General features: G+C 49.9%; 1 protein-coding gene across 2 annotated transcripts in view; it reads right to left on the bottom strand.

The window, feature by feature from the left end:
* Nucleotides 1-20,823, bottom strand: part of TG (thyroglobulin) — a 238,538-nt gene that overhangs the window by 143,616 nt on the left and 74,099 nt on the right. For both annotated transcript variants that reach the window (XM_057735105.1, XM_057735107.1), the window contains 8 exons: nt 20,291-20,461; nt 13,038-13,103; nt 10,964-11,044; nt 6,060-6,197; nt 5,068-5,244; nt 3,606-3,717; nt 2,513-2,592; nt 1,653-1,796 (listed from right to left, as the gene is read on the bottom strand). In XM_057735105.1, coding sequence (XP_057591088.1) covers nt 1,653-1,796; nt 2,513-2,592; nt 3,606-3,717; nt 5,068-5,244; nt 6,060-6,197; nt 10,964-11,044; nt 13,038-13,103; nt 20,291-20,461 — 969 coding nt within the window. The remainder of the gene's footprint in view (nt 1-1,652; nt 1,797-2,512; nt 2,593-3,605; nt 3,718-5,067; nt 5,245-6,059; nt 6,198-10,963; nt 11,045-13,037; nt 13,104-20,290; nt 20,462-20,823) is intronic.

Raw genomic sequence — 20,823 nt, 5'->3', positions numbered from 1 at the left:
AGATTCCTTTCAGCCTGGTAACAATCAACTCTGAAGGCCACAGACTGTCTCGGGGATTAGTAGCTCATGAGCGAGAGTCAAGGACCAGATTCCACCAAGGACCCCATCCCAAGCCTCTCGGGTTGGACGTGGCTCTGGAACGAGAGGCCAACCTACCCCTGGTTTCATGTATTAGTTTATTAGTCAGTTTTTTTTTTTTCAACTTATTGGTCAATTGCTTGTGTAGTCAGTGGCGTTGAGCGTAGGGAAAACCAGTCAGACAATGCGTCTAGACAGTTTCACATCCAGTGACTCATGGGACATGGGGGACCCACCTGGAGGCGGCGTGTAAAGGGGAAGAGTGAAGTTTGGAGTCGTCAGAGCTGGGGTTGCAACCTGACTCTGCTTCTCACTGGCTATGTGGTTTGGGTCAAATAACTTCCACTTTCTACACCACACTCTCCTCATCTTTTTTTTTTTTTTTTTTTTTTTAATTTATTTTGTTTCTTGGCTGCGTTGGGTCTTCGTTGCTGCACACAAGCTTTCTCTTGTTGCAGTGAGCAGAGGCTACTCTTCATCGTGGCCAGGCCAGGGCCAGCACCCACCCTATATTGACTCTGAAACTAAGGAGGAAGCCACTAATGGGAGAGGCTAGAGGCACGGAAGCTCAGCTCAGCATCTTCCCTGGACTCCTACTAAGATGGGTTTTTGACCTTTCTGTATCTAGGACATCTGTGCGAATTGGCTTCCAGGACGCAGGGTGAGGATGTCTGGTCTCTGTGCAGTCACCTGCTGTTCCCCATGTGTACCCATGCCCATAAACACCCGGAAGGTAAGCACTGATAGGGCCACAGTGAGCCTCCCTCGTTGTTTTACTGGTGCGGGAACTGAGGAAGTGGGAGGACATGACTATCTCTTCATTTGAGTCCAGTAGTTTCTCCATACACCATGTAGACCAATCATTCATTCATTCATTCATTCACCAGTTTCAAACTGAGCTCCTAAAATGTGCTGGGATGCAACCCCACGCTGAGCCAACACTGCCTTGGCCCTGAAATCCTAGCTCCATATACATCACCAGGTGTACACCAGGGATCCCCTTTCCCTCCCTGAGACCACCATGTGCCATGTCCTGAGTAACTGACAAGATGAGAAAACCAAGGGACCTGGTCGAGCGCACATCTTTGGTTTTCTCCCCCGCCGCATCCAAGAGCAGCACCTTTATGCTCTGAGGACCCTCCTCTCCCAATGCATACACTCTTGCAGGGACTGTCATGCAAGCCTCCTCCCCCACTCCCCCACCTGCTGGCAGTGGTTGTACTCATAGCCCAAGCTGGGCCAGACTCTCCCCCTTAAATTTAAAGCTTGAACACATCTACCAAGACCCGCTGGAGCAGACTGATGAAGACAGTGTCACACTGAAGAGGTTGTCCATTCACTCCTGCTGAATACATCCATAGAGCTGAGACCTAGTTGGACATCTTCCCTTTGAGTCTACAAGCACACTTTCAATATGTTCCCTTTCCACTTAAGTTAAATAGAAGCTGTCTCTGTTGCTCACGCCCAATGAACCCTGACTAATCTACTCCCCGGGCTAAGGACATCATCCTAATACACAGTTGAGAAGCAGTCAACCAACGATGCCATGTAGCTGTTCAGGGCAGGTCACTTACCAGGCTTCTGGTACCATCCAAAGGGATAGGTGCGGACCTCAGTGTCAGGAGAGCCACAGTCCAGAATGCGCCAGGCTCCTCTGTTTTCCTCGCTGCATGTCTGAAGTCCCAAGCTGTTCAGAGTTAGGCATGTCACCTCTCCTCCTGGAGCAGAAAATAACCAGGACCAGGGAAATGATCATGATGGAAGATTCTAAGTGAATGAGAGAAATTCTGCAAACTCATTCTTTAGCAGACATTCAGGGTGCAGCACCCTATTCCAGGGATGATCTTAGACACAGATGAGAAGCCCGCTACCTTACTGAGCTTCTGATCCAAGAGCACACGGATGCAGACAGCACATACCTATCAGCAGCCCATCACGTGCCCAGGGCTGTGCTGGAGCTGTGTTTGCATCATGCCACTTGGTGCTCACACAGCCCTAGGGGGAGGGTAACATCTCTATCCCTATTTACAGATGAGGAAACCGAGGCTTAGAGATTAGGTGGCTTGTCCAGAATCAAGTTTCAAATACAGGTCATATGGATGGATCCAAAGTTTACCCCACCAAGCTGCCTGACCCAGGTCTTGAAAGGTGAGCAGAACACAGCTAAGTGAGTCATGGCAGGAAGAATACTTGGGTCAAGTAGAAGTGCCGTGTAATGCTGACCGGGCACGGGAACCAGGAGCCATGTCCCAGCTACCATGCTTATTAGCTGCCTCCCCTCTCCAAGCCCCCACATCCCATCTGTGAGTGAGGAGCACTCCTTCCCTTGCACTACGAGGAGGTGCTGAGGAGCAGATCAGACCGTAGATGCGAACGTGTTTTCTAGACCGTAAAGTGCTGTGTGCAGACCAAAGGACGTTGTTATCATCGTTACCTTTTAATTGGGAAACGTTCAGGAAGCCAAAGCCGGTGCAGCACGGGTCCATGTCACACAGTCGTTCACATTTAAAGAAGCTGGCAGAAGAGGAAAAAGAGCAGGCCTAAAGGTTTGCACTGGGCAGGACCTACAGGGTAGGCTGAATTGCTGACACTCTGACTTCCTGGGGCCTGCTCTCTAATGCGACCCTTTCCTGAGTCCAGACGCACAAGCTCTGCTAGGGAGCCCCTGTCCCAGCACCGGCGTCAGGCTGATCCCTGTTTCCCACCCCGCTTCATGTCCCCCTTCCTGTCGGCATGGGCGGTGCCCAGCCAGACCTCAAAGCAGACTATCCCATGTCATCTTTTTATCTCCATTTCCAAAAGCAGATCTTAAATGCCAGCAGCAGGGCATAGTTTCATAAACCAACAATACTTCGTAGATCAACAGTTCATAGATGACTCTCAAATTCTGACTTCAACACGGGAAGTTTAGTTAAAATTCAGATTCCTGAGCCCCCTGGAAATGCTGATTCAGTAGGTCCAGGGTAGGACCAGGACAGCAGTTTGTAAAAAGTCCTCCTGGTGGTTCTGATGGGTGAGATCCCATCAGAATCACCAGAAGTGGAGACAAACATCACCTTCATTGAAAACAGCTAAATTACAGCTAACTAACTAAATCGATAACAGAATACATTTTTAAAATAATACATTAAATAAATAAAAAGTCCTCATATGCCTGTGGCCCTAGTGAACGTTCGGCTTGCTCTCCAGATTCTGAAAGCATTACAGGGAGACCTCACTGATCGACTTCATTACAATGCGTGATAATTTGTATTAATTGATAAAACATGGGTCAATGTTTCCCTTTTCCATCAGCTGACCAGAGGTTCATGGTTAAATGCTGCGTTGAGTGTTAGTAACTGAGCTGAGCCACAATTTTTAGATAGAGTCACTTATTGCTTCTTATTACTTTTTCACCCGTTGCTTTGGGTTTTACAGTTTTTTATGCTTGTGCCTTTCACTGATATCAGATCACCGTCTTCATGAAAATAGAAGGGTCTTAATAATAAGTATTATCCGTGGGGCGGGGGTGAATGGAAGCAGCTTACCCACTGGAAATGGATTTGTTATACATGGGCACTTTGTTTCTAATGGAAATCCCCGTCAGCTTTCGGAATGGCAGGCGAGTATAAAAATTCTTCACTTTATCTTGCAGCACAACTACACAGAGGAAGAAAGACGTTATATTATTTAGGGAGAGATGCGATGTAGCCACAAAAATAGGGGGACAAAGGAACACAAACCATCCCGAAAGCTTCTGATTAAGATGGCGTACTAAATAAACCCATGTACTTACTCTCTGCTGCCACCCCGATCTCACTAAAATAACAGTGAAGGGATTCTTATAAAGGCACACACCCACAAGGCAAAAAAGAATAGCAGAGGGGTAGAGCAACAAATTTTGCAAGCTAGAAAAAACACAGAGGAGTAAAAGTTGACCTAATAAACCTAAGAAAGCTGAATTCTCAACTTTCCTGTCAGAAGAACCAAGAAGCAGCCCCACACAGCTTCTGGACTCCCAAAAGGTTGAAGTATCAGCATGACTGGGATGAAAGTGAGCCAGAACAGAAGGGGCTGGAAAGCTTTTGAAGAAGCAATTAGGTCTCCAGAGGCCCTCCTCTTTTATCCAACGACTGCCCCTTCCCAGCACAGAAGGGCGGGTTCTCTCGGGGGCGGCAGCGGGGGCTCCAGGTTGAGTTGTAACAGAGGGAGCACCACACTGAAGCCGGGGGATTTTTTCCAACCTTGTTCGGCATCTAAACCGCAAGCAGCTAGGCTCGTGCCCCCAAGCCAGAGATTACAAGACTCCTCTAGAGGCAGGCCCTAGGCAGAGGACGTGAGGGGCTCTCCAAAGGGTGGCCCAACTAGATTATCCTACAAAGAAACACAAAGTCAACAAGCTCCCACCGCACCCTCAGAGCTTCCCCACTGGCTTCTGGGCTCCTCCCTTATATTTAAGTGGAAAATCAAGGGTCACCTGAGAAAGGCCTCCAGTACAGAAGACAGAACAGTAAATGAAAGATCACAGCCTCATGGAAGAAATGGAGACTGTGCAAGGTGAACCCCTGCCCCCAGCACACCCAAATACTGTCACTAATGTTCTATCCTTTTGAAGCCACAGTTGTTGGGATTTTCTATAATAAACGGCCAATTAAATTCCAACTCATCCATGCATTAAACACGATTGCTATGAGCAGTGGGATTCCAGAGTGAGATAATTCTCTCTAGTCAATATGATGCACTTCTAAATGCCTTTGCATCTCCACAAGAAGCCTGGGTAAGTTTATTTTTATACTTTTTTTTTTTTTTTGGCCATGCCATGCAGCTTACAGCATCTTAGTTCCCTGACCAGGGATCGAACCCTCACCGCTTGCAGTGGAAGTACACAGTCTTAACAACTGGACTGCCAGGGAAGTCTATTTTTAAAAGAACTGACCTGGATATTTCTAAAGCCACAGAGCCAGCAGCCCACTAAAAACACAGTTTGGGTTGATCTGACCCAGCACTCACCTTTCTTCCGGAAGAGGGCACTTGGCCTGTGGGGCAGGATCAGTCTGCAGCCCTTGGGACTGGACTCCATGACATCGTCACACACCTGGGCCTCTGGGTAGAGGGTGCAGATGAAGTACAAGGGTGCACTGTCTGTTACCTCTGCCAGCTGACAGAAAGAGGGCTCCTGGACACAGCCTACAGGTGAGAGAGCAGCTGGGTGTTAGTCCTTGGGAGGCCAGCAGGGGAGGGTTACCTCTACAGGATCTTCCGGGAAGAAATGCCCCACAGGGATTGTTCCCAGGCAGGGAAGAGGCCCCGGTCAGTTGAGGCTGTCCAGTCTGGAAGGCCCAAGAAAAAACACCAGGGTTCTGCCAGCTGGGGAGAGGGTGGTGATGAAACAGGGAGTCGGTGCAGCTCTGAACAAAAGCAGAGTCCGAGAGGGTAAGGGGTCAGCTGTAAACTCAGCAGTATGGGAGAAGAGAGAGTAAAATTCCATTGGATCTGCCCAGGACCATATCAGAGGCAGTCAGGATCTCAGACCACAGGCCACAGGATATAAAATTTCGTGGCACTGTGAATAATTTCCTCTGTTCCCAGTCCCATGTCTGGTACATGTGAGCTCCCTGATGGGGAGGGGTATGGCTGATTCACCCTTTTTTTCTCATCCCCAAGGTCAAACACAAGGCCTAGAACATAGCACATGCGCAACATAGGACATGCCTGTTGTGTAAAGGATGGTTGGATGGATGGATGAATGGATGGATGGATGGATGGATGGATGGGTGGATGATAGGTTCTGGGAGCAGAGTAGAGACTAACTACATGATTAGCTTCTTGAAGATACGGGTTATGTCCTGTCTCCTGTATCACTCATGACACTAACACTGAAGTGATTCATGAGTTATGCTATTGAATTTGATCATATCTGGGTCTCAAGAGTTGTTAAACTAGGCCTGTGATGCCTGACCACAGGGTGGAGAAGAAGGAGGATGAGGTTTGAGGATACTTACGAGAAAGGCACCACAGATTTGCCTGCTGAAGCGAAAATAGGTGTTTGAAAAGCCAGTGCTGCTGGCTGGGCAGGGATCGGTTTCCGTTGACAATGACTTGGTTAAGGTCCACAGGGGAGAAAAGCTCTGTTGTCAACTCTGCAAAAGAAGGGGCGAGTCACCGTCCTTTGCCTTTATCTCATGGTGAGTCTCTGTCTCTGTCTCTCTCTGTCTCTGTCTCTCTCTTTCTCTCACAGACACACCTACACTTGCAGGCTGTATGAGGCCAGAGCAGGTTTGGAGTCAATAGGGCTGAGAGTCTGGTCAGACAGGAAAGATTCAGAGGATCCCAGAAAGTCCTAAAAATTATAGAGTTGCAAAACCTTGGAATCTCGGTTGGGGAGAAAACATGGGAGCCATCTGGTTCAACGTTATGCCTAGAGCAGGACTCTTCCCCGCGATATTTCTGGCTGAGATCCCTGCAGCCCCACGTGACCTGTCTGTGCCAACCACAGCTGCCCGCCCATCTTTAGGACGTGAAGGAGTCAAGTCCGCCTCTTTGTAAATGTGAACGACTGATGCGCCTCTGTCTCCCGAAGCCAGATGGAAGTTCTGTCTTCCTCCCAATTCAGGCTTCATGTCTGAAGACGGCTCTCAGCTCTGCTCAGCCCTAGACTTGAAAGTTCCAGCTTACACATCCCCTGCCCCGCCCCACCCCCCTCTTTCTTTGTGTCTTCATACGCCACGATTCTGGCTGAAGGCGCTTCCTGGGTGCACCACTGCCCACAGGATGGAAGTCCAAGCTTTCTTCTTGGTCCAGGCTCTGCCAGCATTTGGAGCCTCGTCTCTGATTGCTTCAACTCACACTCAAGAAGCATGTACATCACACTACATTAACCATGTAGTTAATCTCTATTCTGCTCCCAGAAGACTGATAACTCTAGCTCATCACCTCACTGCTTGCTGCCCCAGGACTACTGCCCACGCTCACCTGGTCTTTATACCTTTCCTCCTCACCCGCCCGGTCCTCCTGTGCTTCAAGGACCTACACTGCTCCCTCCTGCTCTGAGGTCCGGTGGCTCTATAAAGAGGTCCTCCAGAGGTGAGGGGCCCAGCATCCCAGCCCAGGAGTGCGGGCGTATTTCTGCACCTCATGAAGGCTCTGACTTCCCGGGAAGGCTTTCATTGGGGGCATAAAGCGGATCATGGAATGAACTGGGGCAGGTTTACCGCGTCTCTTAGCTCGGGGCTCTGGGATGAGGGGCTCTGCAGCCCATGTGCACCCCCACGTTGCCTTGGACTGCAGCATCTTCTCAGAAGCCCACTCTCTTCCCAGAAGCCCACCCCTTAAAGCAGACTCACCAAGGCTGGGCTTCCGCACCAACAACCACCACGAGAGGGGATAAACGTTTATGAGCACCTGGCGAGGCCAGAAGTTTAGTGCAAGCAGAGGCCCCAGAGACCACGTCGCCGCCCCTTCCTCCCACTGGGTTTTTGCCTCTCATGCTACTGTACCATGGTCCGTCTGCATGCGGTACAACACCTGGTACAAGGCGGGAGAGCACAACCTCTTCAGACAGCAGAGGAAGGAAGGAAAACAACACAGCCAGCCTAGAGGCTCACTTGAAGATCCTGGAGTCACGCTTTGTCCTCGGAGCCTCTGCACAGGCTGCTGCCCTCACCTGGTGTCAATATTCTAGTTCACACAGGGTTCTCTCGAAATGCCTGGCACGGCTTCCAGGCTCCTCTGAGAAGCCCCTGCTGCCTCCTGCGGGCCGCCAAGCATCCTCCCTCCCTGCGACCCCCCTGCACTGACACCCCATCCCAGCCCTCGCCACCCTGTTCCGCAGGGCTGGCACGTGGGAATCCTCACCAGCTTGGGAACATCTGAGGGTCCTGTTTTTGTGCATAAAAAATGTCTGCTGGGTGAAAGAATGGATACTGTAGTCACTCCGTGTATCCCTGATGCTGCATGAGGAAGAATCCATTTTCCACTAGTTCCCTCAAAACTTTGCACTCCTCTTGAAGGCCAGGAGGCCAGTAGGGGGCTGCCGGCTGGGAAGTTGTTCTCATTGTCTTTTCTATGCGTGTCTCAGACACTCTGAGCAACTGCAGTAACCGGAAGCAGAAAGGGGAACATTCCTTGCTGTGCTGTGACTTGGAGAGGCCCTTCTTGGGAACACAAGGGAGCACTGGCCGGCCAGGGACGTGAGTCCCACCACAGGGGAGCCACGCGATGGGGTTTCTCCGGCAGGGGTGTCATCTCCTCAAGTCCAGGAGTGTAATCAGCTGGGAAGGGGAAACCCAAGCTGGGCTTTATTCACCCCGAAGCCCTCCGAGGTCCTCGGGTGTGAGGAGGAGAGGGGGTCCTTCCTGTGGGAATCAGGTGATAGTTTTGTAGATGCGGCCCTGGCACAGTGCATACTGATGGCTTTTACAGGATGCTCTCAAGTCCCAGGAAAACGTGCACATTTACATGGCCACGAGCAGGCTGGCTACCACTCAGAGGCACTGCTAAGGTCATGGGTCACAAATGTGAATGTCCCCAGAGCAGGCGAGCAGGCAGGAGAGTAGGGTGTTACGGGGGGGGGGGGGGGGGGGGGGGCAGCAAACAGGACAGCCACGCCCCGTGGAGGGGGCAGCTCCACTCAGCTCAGAGCGTCGTTGCCAGGCGGAAACTGGAAGCCCCTGTTGCTAGAGCTTTTCCTCTGTTTTTCTCTACAGAAGCTGGAAATTTGAATTTTTATATACAATCTCCCAATTTAAAAATATTGGCTCCATGAAATAAAATCAAAATCTACTCTGCAAATCAGACAGAACCCGTCTGCTCTGTCAGCTGGGGGACCACCAGGACGCAGCTCTCTAGTCCACGCTGTCTGTACCTGGGACCAGCTTGTGTTCTAGAAGAACCCAGGCCTCCGAGTCAGCTGGCCAGGGCTTGGGTCCCGGCACGGCTACTTCCTTAGCGCTGGACTGGCTGAAGCGAGGGCTACTGGGCACCTGGAGCCCGCATTGCTCGTGGGTAAAATGGGAATAATGACAGCGATAGGCAGAGCTGTCATAGCTTTTGTGAGATGGTGGATTTAAAGCACCAAAGGCAGGGCCTGGTGCCCAGGAGCCTCCAGGGGGAGCGGGCTCGCTCCTGCCCCCTCCTTGGTGCGTTCACGTCCCCTCGCTCCTGCAGCAGCAGAGAAACGGGAACACCAGCCACAGCCACGGGCTTGGGAGGCTCCCAGGGCGCAACCAATATGCCAGTTTGCCAGTGCGGGCAAAGATCAGACAGGCGAGGGGCCAGGCCGCTGTGCAGGAGGAGCCGGCCAAACGTGTGCTCCTGAGAACACGAACGGGAAGGCTCCTGAGCGCTGCCCGTCCCTCACTGCCGCCACCCCGCCGGCAAGACGGAAGCTTCCACTGACGAACCTCTGAAGGTGCTGAAGGACATCACTGCCCCAGCGTGTGGACAGGAATATGCACCGTGATCCCCAACTGGGATCTGCTGTCCAACAGGCAACGGAGGGAGAGAGACGGACTTGGGACAGAAGCTTCGGGAAGGCTTGCACCATCCAGGCACACCCCAGGATCATAATCCCTAACTACCACGTAATAACGGCACCGATCTCTGAGCACCTGCTATGCACCCCTGCGATTTACGGAGTCACGCCCTCTGATCGCCCTTCTCGTGGGGACTGCTATGACTCTCATTTACAGAAGGAGAAACCGAGGCTCAGAGAACGTGACTCGGGGTTGCACGGGCAGACGGAGGCAGGGCTGGGATTGGAACCCTGCCCTCCTGGCCCGAGGACCGCACTCTGAATCAGGATAAGCCCTTGAGCCCCACAGCTCTACAGATACAGAGCGAGCTCATAACTGCTGAACTAGTATGGGATGAGCCCCAGTTGTAGGGATTTATGGACGTGATCTCATTTGTATCTGCACCAAAGCTGTAGGAAAGGGAAGAAACTACCATTGTGTGGGCATCCGGGTATATTAAGTACCAGATGTCTTACCTGGCGTGTTCTCTATAATGGAATAAGAGGAAAGCAAGGTACATTGTACGCAGGAGGAAATGAGGCTCTTAGCAGGTGAGCAAAGTACCCACGGCCACGCAGTTCGTAATGAGTGGCCAAAAGCAGCTCCAGCCCTAGTCCATCTGCTGTGCAGTGTGGTGTTTCTCCCACTGTGTGTGCTGTTCCCACCCACACCCACCCTCGCCACGCCCACAGGCTGACCTGCCCCTCCTCTCCCTGCCCCCTTCTCCCCTCCCCCTTCCCTCCCTTCCCTTCCCTTTTCTTTTCTTCTCTTCCCTACCTCCATCTTCCCACCCCCCCACCTCCTGTCTCTCTCGCTCTCTCTCTCCTTCTCTCTCTCCTTCTTTCTCCCTCTCTCTCGCTCTCTCTCTCTCTCTCTCTCTGACTTTTAGCTCCACCTAAGGAACAACAACTGTAGCCGCTGGGGATAGAGGCGCCTCAGACACTCTGCCCCTAGGAAGGTATGGATTTACATCTTCCACTGCATAAGATGACCCTCTCTCAAAAGACCCTCACAGACATCTCATTCATTAAACAATTCCGGACCATGTACGTTTTGCTAACGTTCTTCAGCATTTACATAATTGAAGGCACTGACCACTCTCGGACAAACCTTGCTCTTCAGTAGTTTTTTGCTGGATTTGTTATTATGGTTATTTTCTTTCTCAGCAGCAGTGGTGACTTTGCAGTCACTTCACCTTACTCTTGGTGCCAATTGCTCATCCGAGGAGCTGTCAGTATTTATGAAATGGATCATGGATTCGAAGCTTAGAGGGGGGCCGTGGCTGCAGAATGCAGTGGTGTTCCGGGGTCCACTCGTTGATCAGACCCTTGGCATCACCATTTTGTCTCCACAGCCAGACACCCAACTGTATTAAGAGGTTTCAGGGTGGGTACCTGTTTCTCTTGGAGATGCTGGCCTTGGTTCCATGTCTCTTCTGCATCCCATAGACTCAGACCGAGACCCCATGTCAGAATCTAGGCGCAAAAAAAAAAAGATTGTTATTCCAGTCTTGGGGAGGAAGCGGGGAGATATTCCTTGGTCAACAAATGGGTAAAGGCAACGTGGGGATCCTCGGGGTCCACAGCCGGGGGCCCAGTGAGCTCGGGAAGGCGCAGGGTTGCGGTCCTTGGCCTTTGATGGAATGTCAGCCAACCACTCCACAGAGGACTATTATGTGCTTGATACTGAAATTATCAGCATCTGCAGAGTCCTTCAGAGTTAACAGAATATGTTCTTTACAGACATTTGTGAAGGTAAAGAGTAAGACTTCCATCTTACTCTTGAGGAAACTGAGACTCAGAGACTTGAAATAACGTATCCCAGTTGGAAAGTAGATGAATTGGAATTCTAAAAAATTAAATAAAATTCCCAAGTCAGGAACAGGTCCTCTGTGACGGGGGAAGCAGGTTTCAGGCAGGTCTTCGGGTGCTTCTGTTTAGTGGGGCAAGTGTCCTAGGGAGAAGCAGGTCCTTGATTTTTCACCAGCTAGCACATCATTTACCAGAATTTTCTTTTTATTTTTTTTTAAACTGAAGTATAGTTGATGGACAATATTATATAAGTTACAGGTGTACAATATAGTGATTCACATTTTTAAAGGGTACACTCGACTTATAGTCATTAAGCTACAAGGCTATATTGTACAACACAGAAATTTCTAATAAATAGAAAGCACTGGACTTGGAACCAGTGTCTGGGTCCCACCCTAGGACCTCCTGTGAGCATCTCACTTAACCTTTCTAAGTCTCCTTTTTGTGTGTGTGTGTCTGAAAACGATGAATAGACTATCACCCCATGTATGTACCATACAGGTAAGACTAAAGGAGAAAAGAAGTGTATAATCTCATTATATCACCTTGAAATGAAAATGATGATGGGCACCTTCCTTTTATTCTCCTCCCCCCTCCTTTTCTTCTTCTTCTTCCTTCTCCCTTCTCCTGCTCTTCATCCACCATCATCACCGCCACCATCACTCACATTAATTAGCACTGATGATGCACCAGGCGCTCTTCTAAGCACTTTACGGGCATCACTGAGCCAATGCGCACACAATTTTATGAGGTCAGAACCATTTTTACGGCTTTGTCACCCATGTGTTCAAGGTCACACAGGTGAGAAGTACGGGAACCAGATTTCATATACAGTCACTCTAAGCCCGCACTCTGTTCTCTCTCACACTGTTTCACAGGCATAGAATCAGGTCACCAGTCTGATCACTCAGGGGACTGGAGACCAGTCAGGAGGGTTCATGGGAAGAGGAGGGAAGTGCAACAGTGGCCGAGACCTTTCCTTATGCCTCTCACCCAGCACCTAGGACCATGATGTGTAAGGTCCCCTGCCTGTCTGCTGCCTCCTGAGCCTGGGCCCCCTCCAGGTCACAGCTGTGACTCACTCATCTCTCTCACCATGTTAGCCTTTTACAGTTCCTGGCTCTGAGTAGGCACTTGGTCAATGCCCATTAAACTCAAAGGAGGACAGACAAAGCAGAAAGGAGATGCCAAACCTGCATTTCATCTGAGCCCAACCTGTTCCATGCACCCATGGTGGCATCAACTCTAAGTAGGAGCCCACGGTACACCCACCAGGGTCCTGTCCCCTCACCGAGCCTCAGGGAGGGAGGCACCTATGGCCAAGTCCCCCTGGAGAAATGCCTCCTGTAGTTGGCGGTGGCCTCAGAGCTCCCATCCTACTAACAAGGGCAGCTTGTGGTCAATGAACTTGATTTCACAGGAACCAGTGCTTAATTCCTCCATCCTTTCTTAGGTTTCCACACTTTGCATTTTTGTTTTACACTTTGGTATCTTATCTAATGAGAACTGAGGCCCTCCTATCCACACAGAGCATTCACTTGGAAAGTAAATCTCTACATTTTCCCTCTGGGGAGCAGAGTGCCCTGTGAGTGAGAAGTGGGGCCAGACAGTCTCCTGTGATGGGTGTCCTGCTCACCCCCTCCCCGACAGAGCTTACCTTTCCAGAGATAAACCTGCTGGAAACTGGTAAAGGTGTCCTGGGTTCCTTCCAGGGGTGTCAGACCTGCAAAGAAGATGTTTATTTGTATCAACTTGAGTGTGCTTTCTCTTACTGGGGACCCACCATGGCCACAACTGCCTTACCTGCCTGACACTGGCCCGTCTTAGGCCTGAAACTCTGTTTCCCACACAAGGTGCATCCCAAAAGCTTCTTGAAGCTTTCTTTCAGCTGCTGGTACAAAACCAGAACTGGCCAGAAGTATGGATGTTAGCATAAGTGATGCCATCTTGGGCCCCTACAATTCCTCCTGTCCTTCCACTGACTCTGCCTAGGACCATACTGTCCAGTAAATCACTTGTCTGCTGTCAAGGGCTTTGTAGTTAATAGTTATTGTTTAATGATCATCCGGTCCAGGTGGCCTCTATGCTCTGGTAGCCTCCAAACAATGACAAAGACCTTGGCTGATGTATTCTTTACCCATTCATAAATCTTGACTTAGGGATGCACGTCCTATTTCCAAGCACGTACCCCCATACCCTAGGTTAACTGTAAAACTGTCCTAGTGGCTACTTGGTGGTGCAGAGTGCAGCTACCAGTGCTTCCAGATCATTGATGCTCAATCCCCATCCCATCCTGTGAGTAAGTCACCCTATAATAAATGGACCCATTGATTATTTGCAGCTGCCTGCCTCATTATACAGTGTCAAGATACCTTCTCCGTTCGGTGAGCACTTTTTGTTCCCTCCATCCTCCAACACCAGATCTTGCACATCTTTCTTAGGGCACAAAAGGGACTACTGGGGGGAAGGGCCATGATCCTGTGACACGAGCATCACTTAAGGAAATGTGGATTGCTTTAAAGAGAACAAAGCTCACGGAAGACTCAACAGCTGTTAATTTTCCTTGCCGCTCATGTCCTCTGAGACTCTTGCCTCATTGGCAAATGAGGATGGTATTTGTGAGCTGGGAATGTCTATCTTCAATCTCATGCTTGACCATAATTTTCCAGCTCATTGAAAGTACTGTGAGCTCCCAGAGGGTGAGAAATGGGCCTCATTCCTCTTTATATCCCCCACACCTAGGATAATCCCTGCCATAGAGTCAGCGTTCAGAACAGTAATGAATACAAAGAGGAAGAAGCAAGGAAAATGAAGCAATCAATGATTTTCAGAGCCCACCAAGTAAATACAGAGCCTCATATGCCCAAGCACAACAAGGCTGCCCACCAAATTAGTTTTCCTAATGCAGACTTCTGAGCCTGCACTCCGTTCCCCAAAACGTCCCCAATTCAATATTCTTGATGGTGAGAAGATACATAGAACATAAGCAAACATTCTCCCTCCTCTTCCTGGCTAATGGTCTATACTGTCCAGACATTGTTCCATGCCTTCCGCAATAACTGAGTTAAAACATCTGTTCTCTCTGTAATCAAGGCTGCAGGAACACACACACATTTAGAATTGTGGGGGTTTGGCACGGAGCCTGATTCTTGAGGGTTGATGGGTGTCATGTGGTCTTAATTGACTTCAGGACACTTCTGCAGAGATCCCATGCTACATCTGGGAGGTAGGGGTAGTTTGAATCAACAATGTGGGAGTGAGCAGGATCCTCAACTGGAAACCCAGGTTTCAGAGCTCACCTTTTACAGGTCGTTTTCTCTTCTCTGTATCACTTTCTCTGCATCTCTACTTTTATCCCTTGCCCTTCGTACAGAAATGAAAATCCCAAATCCTTGTCTCAGGCTCTGCTTAGTGCCAATGATAGCTATTGTAAAGAACTAATAGAGTGACTTCCCTGGTGGTCCAGTTAAGACTTCACCTTCCAATACATGGGGTGCGGGTTCAATCCCTGGCCAGGGAGCTAAGATCCCACATGACTTGGGGCCAAAAATGAAAACATAAAACAGAAGCAATATTGTAATAAATTCAATAAAGACTTTAAAAATGGTCCACATCAAAAAAAAATCTTAAAAAAAATAATAATAGGGCCATCCTGTGTGTAGATATCCATTCTACATCTACTCCAGGGGCACCTGGTGACTGAATATTATTGATGCAATTTCCTCCACCCAGCTCCCAGCACCCAAAATAATCACAATCATTGATACAAAACAGACTCCCACCAAGAGAACGCCAGCCATCAGGCCAAATCTCACCATGAACTCACAACACAAAGCCTCTGGGATTTAGAACAAACCCAGGAGTATTTCTGCCAAGGCCTGTTTTTCCTATCCCATTTTAAATCCCTATGGGCATTAGGGGATGTTTAACCTGCCTATTTTTTAATTCATTTGCACTTCAAGACGTTGTCAGAAATGAGGCACATGCAGCCCTAGAGCTTTCCAAGCCTTTTTTCTTAGAAACAAGAAGATCAATCCAGCCAACACCAAATAGTTGAAAACTTCACAAGGTGTCCACTGGGAATTTGGGAGATGTAGACCCTGAGTGGACTCCTCTATGGAGACACATGGCAACTGGCACAAGTTTAAACAGAAATCTGGTGACAGGCAAGAGAAACCTCACAGCCAGTGAAAAGTGCTGATAAGATGGCTTCGAGGTGATTTATATGGTTGTTTGTTTTGGGATGTATTTGTTTGTTCTGGGTAATGCTAGAAGTCGACCCTAAACTTCCGTGGAGCAGGAATGGGTTGGTTGGCTTCACAAAAGAGGAGATTCTGCTAAAGGAGGTTCTATGTCCCACGATCCCTCATCAGTCCATAAGATGGGTAAATAGGAGGCTCACTGTACTTTAATAATGTCCATATCTGTCACCCCTACGAGCCTGTGAGCTCCTTGAGAGCAGAAATCACTCTACCTGTCTCTGTAGTCCACTACCTGGCCTGGCACCTCACACCCAGCTGCTTCTCAGGACGAGTGATGACTGCTGGGCGAGCTCGGCAACTCCCCTCCCCATGGCTGTCGTGTACCTCCCAGCTCATCTCTGCAGCACACACCTACCTTCTGCCTCTCCTGCACCTTTCGTTCCCTTCTCCCCACAGCCCTTTAACATTTTGAAGTAGAACATGCTGGTGGCTGACATTCATTCCCCAATGTCTGGAGTATATCAGACCCCAGAGAGATGTCCGGGGAGTAAAATCCTCAATTACTGACTCCTCAATTTGCTGGTACAATACGAGGACACCTCTGAAGCACCTTCTGCTTCCACTAAATTAGACGCAGGACCATTGCAGTGGACGTGAGAGCTGACACTGAGAGTTGCAGCCTCCAAAGCCGGAGCTGAAGTCCCAGCCATGGCACTTAATGCAAAGGTAGTTTCTTGAAGTGTGACACGTCACAGCTCTGAACTTCAAGCCCATGAGCAAAAGTGTGATATAACCTCACACTTCTGCCCCAGATTGCCTCTGCCTCACTGGACTGCCAAAAGGATCAGCTGAGCTGATGGATGTGAAAATGCTTTGTAAAATGCGGCACAGATACTGACGCACTTACTATTTGAATTTAGTGTGTTGCGTTGGGTTGTAGTTTCCTACAACTGGCAATCAATTCACTCACACTTTATAAGTAAATGGTCATTCTCCATGAACCACCTGCTGGAGCAGACCCTCGCCGTACCAGTGAGCTGATCAATGCGAGCGGATGTCCAGACCAGACGTCCTACAGAGCACCTCTACTGGATGTGCAGCTGGGGCACCAGGGACTTGGGGCTTAGAAAATGATACCTTAAACTACAACCTACAGTGTATGCCAGCCCTGCATTATATAATACATTAAAAAGTGTGCCCTTATTTTGCAGATGAAGACCCTGAGGCTCAGGGTGGTTAGATGCTTTGAACAAGGTCCCGGAACTGCCAGGGGCGGGGGGTGGGGAAGCAGGATTCAACTGCAGTATTTTAAATGCCAACCATTGCCCCAGAGTCTCCAGTGTCTGCTGAGTGACCACCTCACTCCGGGCACTACTCCAAGTGCTCCACATGCATCCCTCCTATAGTCCTCCCAGCCTCTGCAGGTGTCCGAAGTCACCATTATCCTCATTTTATCACAGAAAGACCAAGGCACAGACAGGTCATATAAGGAGTAAGCATCCACACTGGGATTTGAGTCCTGAGGTCTGATTCCAGAGTTTGCATTTTAAAGACCATCTAACCATTTGCTAAATGGAAGTTAGAGGCTGGCCCTCAGCCAACCACAGGAGGGATAGAGCGTCTCTTTATTTTCCCTATGCTCTTCCCACGTGTTCCCTATCCATTCTACGGTGTCTCCTTCAGTTGATCAGATACCCAGAATCCTCACTTCTCTTCCCCTCCATCAATATCTGCCATTGGGAAAGGGTACTTATCAGCTATTCATACTTTAGTAAGAATTTAAATCCCTATGTTTTTCTCAGAGGTTAATTGTACTTAAGGCTGACATCTTATTGTGGAAAGAAGGATCTGTGCCCTATTGTTCCCAATTGGAGGTGGCCTCCAGATCAGTCTGTGTGCAGGGCAACCTTCAGTCTGGAACGTCATGAATATGCCTCAGGCTGCCTGAAATCCCCATCAAAGGTTCCCTTCTTAAAGCTTTGCCCGCACCCCAAAATATACATATAAACCTAGGGCACTGAAAAAAACAAAAAAAAGAACTTCGCAAGTCTTCAGTAATCCCTTCTACTCAGGGAGGCCAGACAAGGCCATGGTCTGCACTTCTTGGGCACGTACCAAGTAAGTGCTCCGTGTTAAGCAATTCACTCTGGATTTACTGCCCATGAATAGATCGTATGTCTTTCTTCAAATGCTCGTTTTCACCCCGGGCTACCTCTCAGAGTAATGGATACCATGTGCTCACTATCCATCATAGAAACAAGCTCTTTGACTTATTTACCCCCAATGAAACTAATCCTCATGGAATTCCACCAAATTCTGCAATATTTGTTCCAGGCTTTGGTAAATAGGCATTCCACAAATACTATGTATATCCTCTATGCCAGGTTTTATGCTCCATGGTGGGAATCCAGAAATTAATAAGACACAGCTCTTATTATATATTATATAATAAGTCCAGTTCTTAAAATATAACAAAAAACGACAGATTTTAAAATGATAGTAAAATCATCAAATACTAATACTATGTGTCAGATACCTACTAAGTTCTACATGTGTATCATCTGTAGGTACCAATAAGAGAAGCAGTTAAGAATCTCATTTTGGTGTCAGAATACCTGGTTTCAGGTCCCAGCCCTTCTACTTACAAGCTCTGAGACCTTGGGAAGACCTCAGTTCTGTGAGCCTCAGTGTCTACAGCTGTAAAATGGGAATAATGATAACAGTGCCTCCCTTAAAGTACTGTGTTGAGGATTCATGAGTTAGAACAGGTCCAGACCTTGGAGCAGGACCTGGCTCCTAGTGAGCATGATGGAAGACAGTTTCTATTACTAATTGTTACAGTTTATCCTTTCCTTTCATCTTCACAACAACCCAGTGAGAGGAAAACTGTCATGACTCCATTAGCAATTAGGCTTGAGGATATTTACGGGCTTGCTCAAGGTCACACAGCTGGTGTCCAAAGCTGGGACTCAATGCCTCGGGCAAAGTCTCAGCTGGGCTGGGAGGGAAGTAGCCAGGCAAAGGCAGAGTTTGGTGCACTGCTCACTGCATTGCCTAACGGAGCAATGCACAGAGCATGCCCGAAGCTCTGCACAGCAGTAAGCCTTGCGAGGTAATCAGGGAGGGCTCTTGGAGGAGGTGACATTGAGCTCTCTGCCATTAGAACCCCAAGGGCTGCAGTACACGGAGAAGCGGGGCATGGAAACTCCTCCAGGAGGCAGGACATGGTCTCTGCCAGCCCTTAGAGGACTACCGTGTAGGGGATCTCACGGCTCCTTCGACCTCGGCTCAGTCCCTTCCCCTCAGTCCCCTCCCCTCCTCTGTCTGGCTGACACCAGCTCTCACTTTCACCCCTCCCAGCTCAGAGGGTGGACTGGAACCATGGGATCAAGTTCTGAGTTCAGAGGCTGGCAGATAAATAGAGCAGAGAGGAGACAGATGGAACCAGGCTGCCCTCCACCTCACACAGGACCTGGAGGAGGTAAATGAGCAGCTGGGCCCTGTTCACGCCGTAAACTCAGACTCTCCAGGTTGGAATAAAACTTGCACGTCCCCTAGTCAGTGCTTCTCAAAGTTAGTGGGCATGGCATTAGCCAGACATCCTGTTAGAACAGAACCCTGGGGCCTCCCTGGGGGTTGGGGAGAGGCCTGAGCGTCTGCGTGTCTCACGAGCATCTGGCGATGCTGAGCCTGCCGGTCTGGACCACACCAAGCGGCACTGGTGCGGTGGTCCCTGGCTCAGGACAGCATGGTCTCCACCCCTCCCTGGCGGAGATCTGCTGAGAGGCAGCTCAGGCTGGGGGTGGGGGAGGCAGGGAGAGAGCTGACTGGCCGCCAGGGCCTCGGGTACCCATGCCCTTCCCTATAAAAGGAGGGCTGGGGCAGATGACCTCAGGGATGACCTCTAGATCCAGTGCTTATACATTTGTGGAAAAGGCTGGAAGAGCCTCTGAAGAAAGAAGGGCAAGGAGCAAGCTCAATGGTTACTTCTGTCAGGGAAGCCCCTGTCAGGGGGCCCACAGTTCCTTGCGCCCCTGTAACTAGGATGGGCAGGGCAGTGGTTACCTCCTGGGATTCCTTGACTGACAGAAGGGGAAATACTCACAGGGGGCTTTTGGCATTTTTGGAGAGATTGCATTTTTGGCCCCAGTTCTTCACCCCTCCTTGTCGTCACACATTTTACACTGGACTTTGCAGTTCCTGCCACTAAAGGATGGCATATGTGTCCCCACCCACGACTTCCAGTGAGGCCAGTACAATAAGGCAGCGGTGGCAGCGTCAGATCCAAGCCTCAACCTTCAGCAGCCTGGCTTGTTTTCCTTGTTCTTTCCTGATTCTGCCCACAGGACAACGCGCTCATCCAGAAGAAAAGGCATGCGAAGCAGGGCCAGGCCACCCCCGCCAAATGAGATCGGCCAACTGCCAAGCGACCCCAAGACACATAAGGGAGCTCGGCTGAGGTCAGCACAGCCTCCCCGCTGGGCCAGCCTTCCCCCCAGCCAACCTGAGGCCCCAGAGCTGCGTCATGCTTCCCGTGGGGCCCTGCTGAGATGCTCTGGTTGTTTTTTCTGCAGCATTTTGGTACAGTTTGTTTTCAGAAGGATAAACTCTTCAGGGTATGGAGAAGGCTCACAGCAAAGGAGCCGACCTCACTGGTGAAGACAGTTCATGGTGAAGGAACGCACATGGGCAGAAGGCAGAGACTTACTCTGGAACTCCTGGCCTCCCAGACGCAGCCTCGCCTGGCGGCTGTCCTGATCCTGGTCATACGTCATCCCAGGACACGCAGCATCAGCCTGGCCTTCCGAAGGGTCCCTCCAGTCTCTGACGTGGCAAAGCAGGATATCCGGCCAGCTCAGCAACCGGCAGAGGATGGGACCTGCGGAGGCACGAGTGCGAGGAGACGTTGATGTGCTGGGGACCAAGCAGGGACCCTTTGGAGACTCACATCTCTGCCCTGAGAGGCGTGTAGGATGTGGGGTAGGGAACAGCTCCTTGGGAGCAGACACCGGAACTCAGGAGCCTGGTTTAATTCCCTGATCGTCCTGCAGTTGTCTTACTGGCAATTCCCGAGAGGAGGGCCCCCATCTCCTCCTCCATGACATCCCTTCTTCATGGCGTCAGCTGCAGTGACACCTCTGATAACACCAGGAGTCGTACTGCCAGAATCCTCTGTCTCCATTTTCCATCTTTTTGAGGATTCAAGGAAATAAACAGCTCTCTCTCTCTCTCTCTGTCTCT

This window comes from Hippopotamus amphibius, chromosome 5 (assembly GCF_030028045.1).
Source record: "Hippopotamus amphibius kiboko isolate mHipAmp2 chromosome 5, mHipAmp2.hap2, whole genome shotgun sequence".
Lineage (NCBI taxonomy): Eukaryota > Metazoa > Chordata > Mammalia > Artiodactyla > Hippopotamidae > Hippopotamus > Hippopotamus amphibius.
This window is presented reverse-complemented; position numbering and strand designations above follow the sequence as displayed.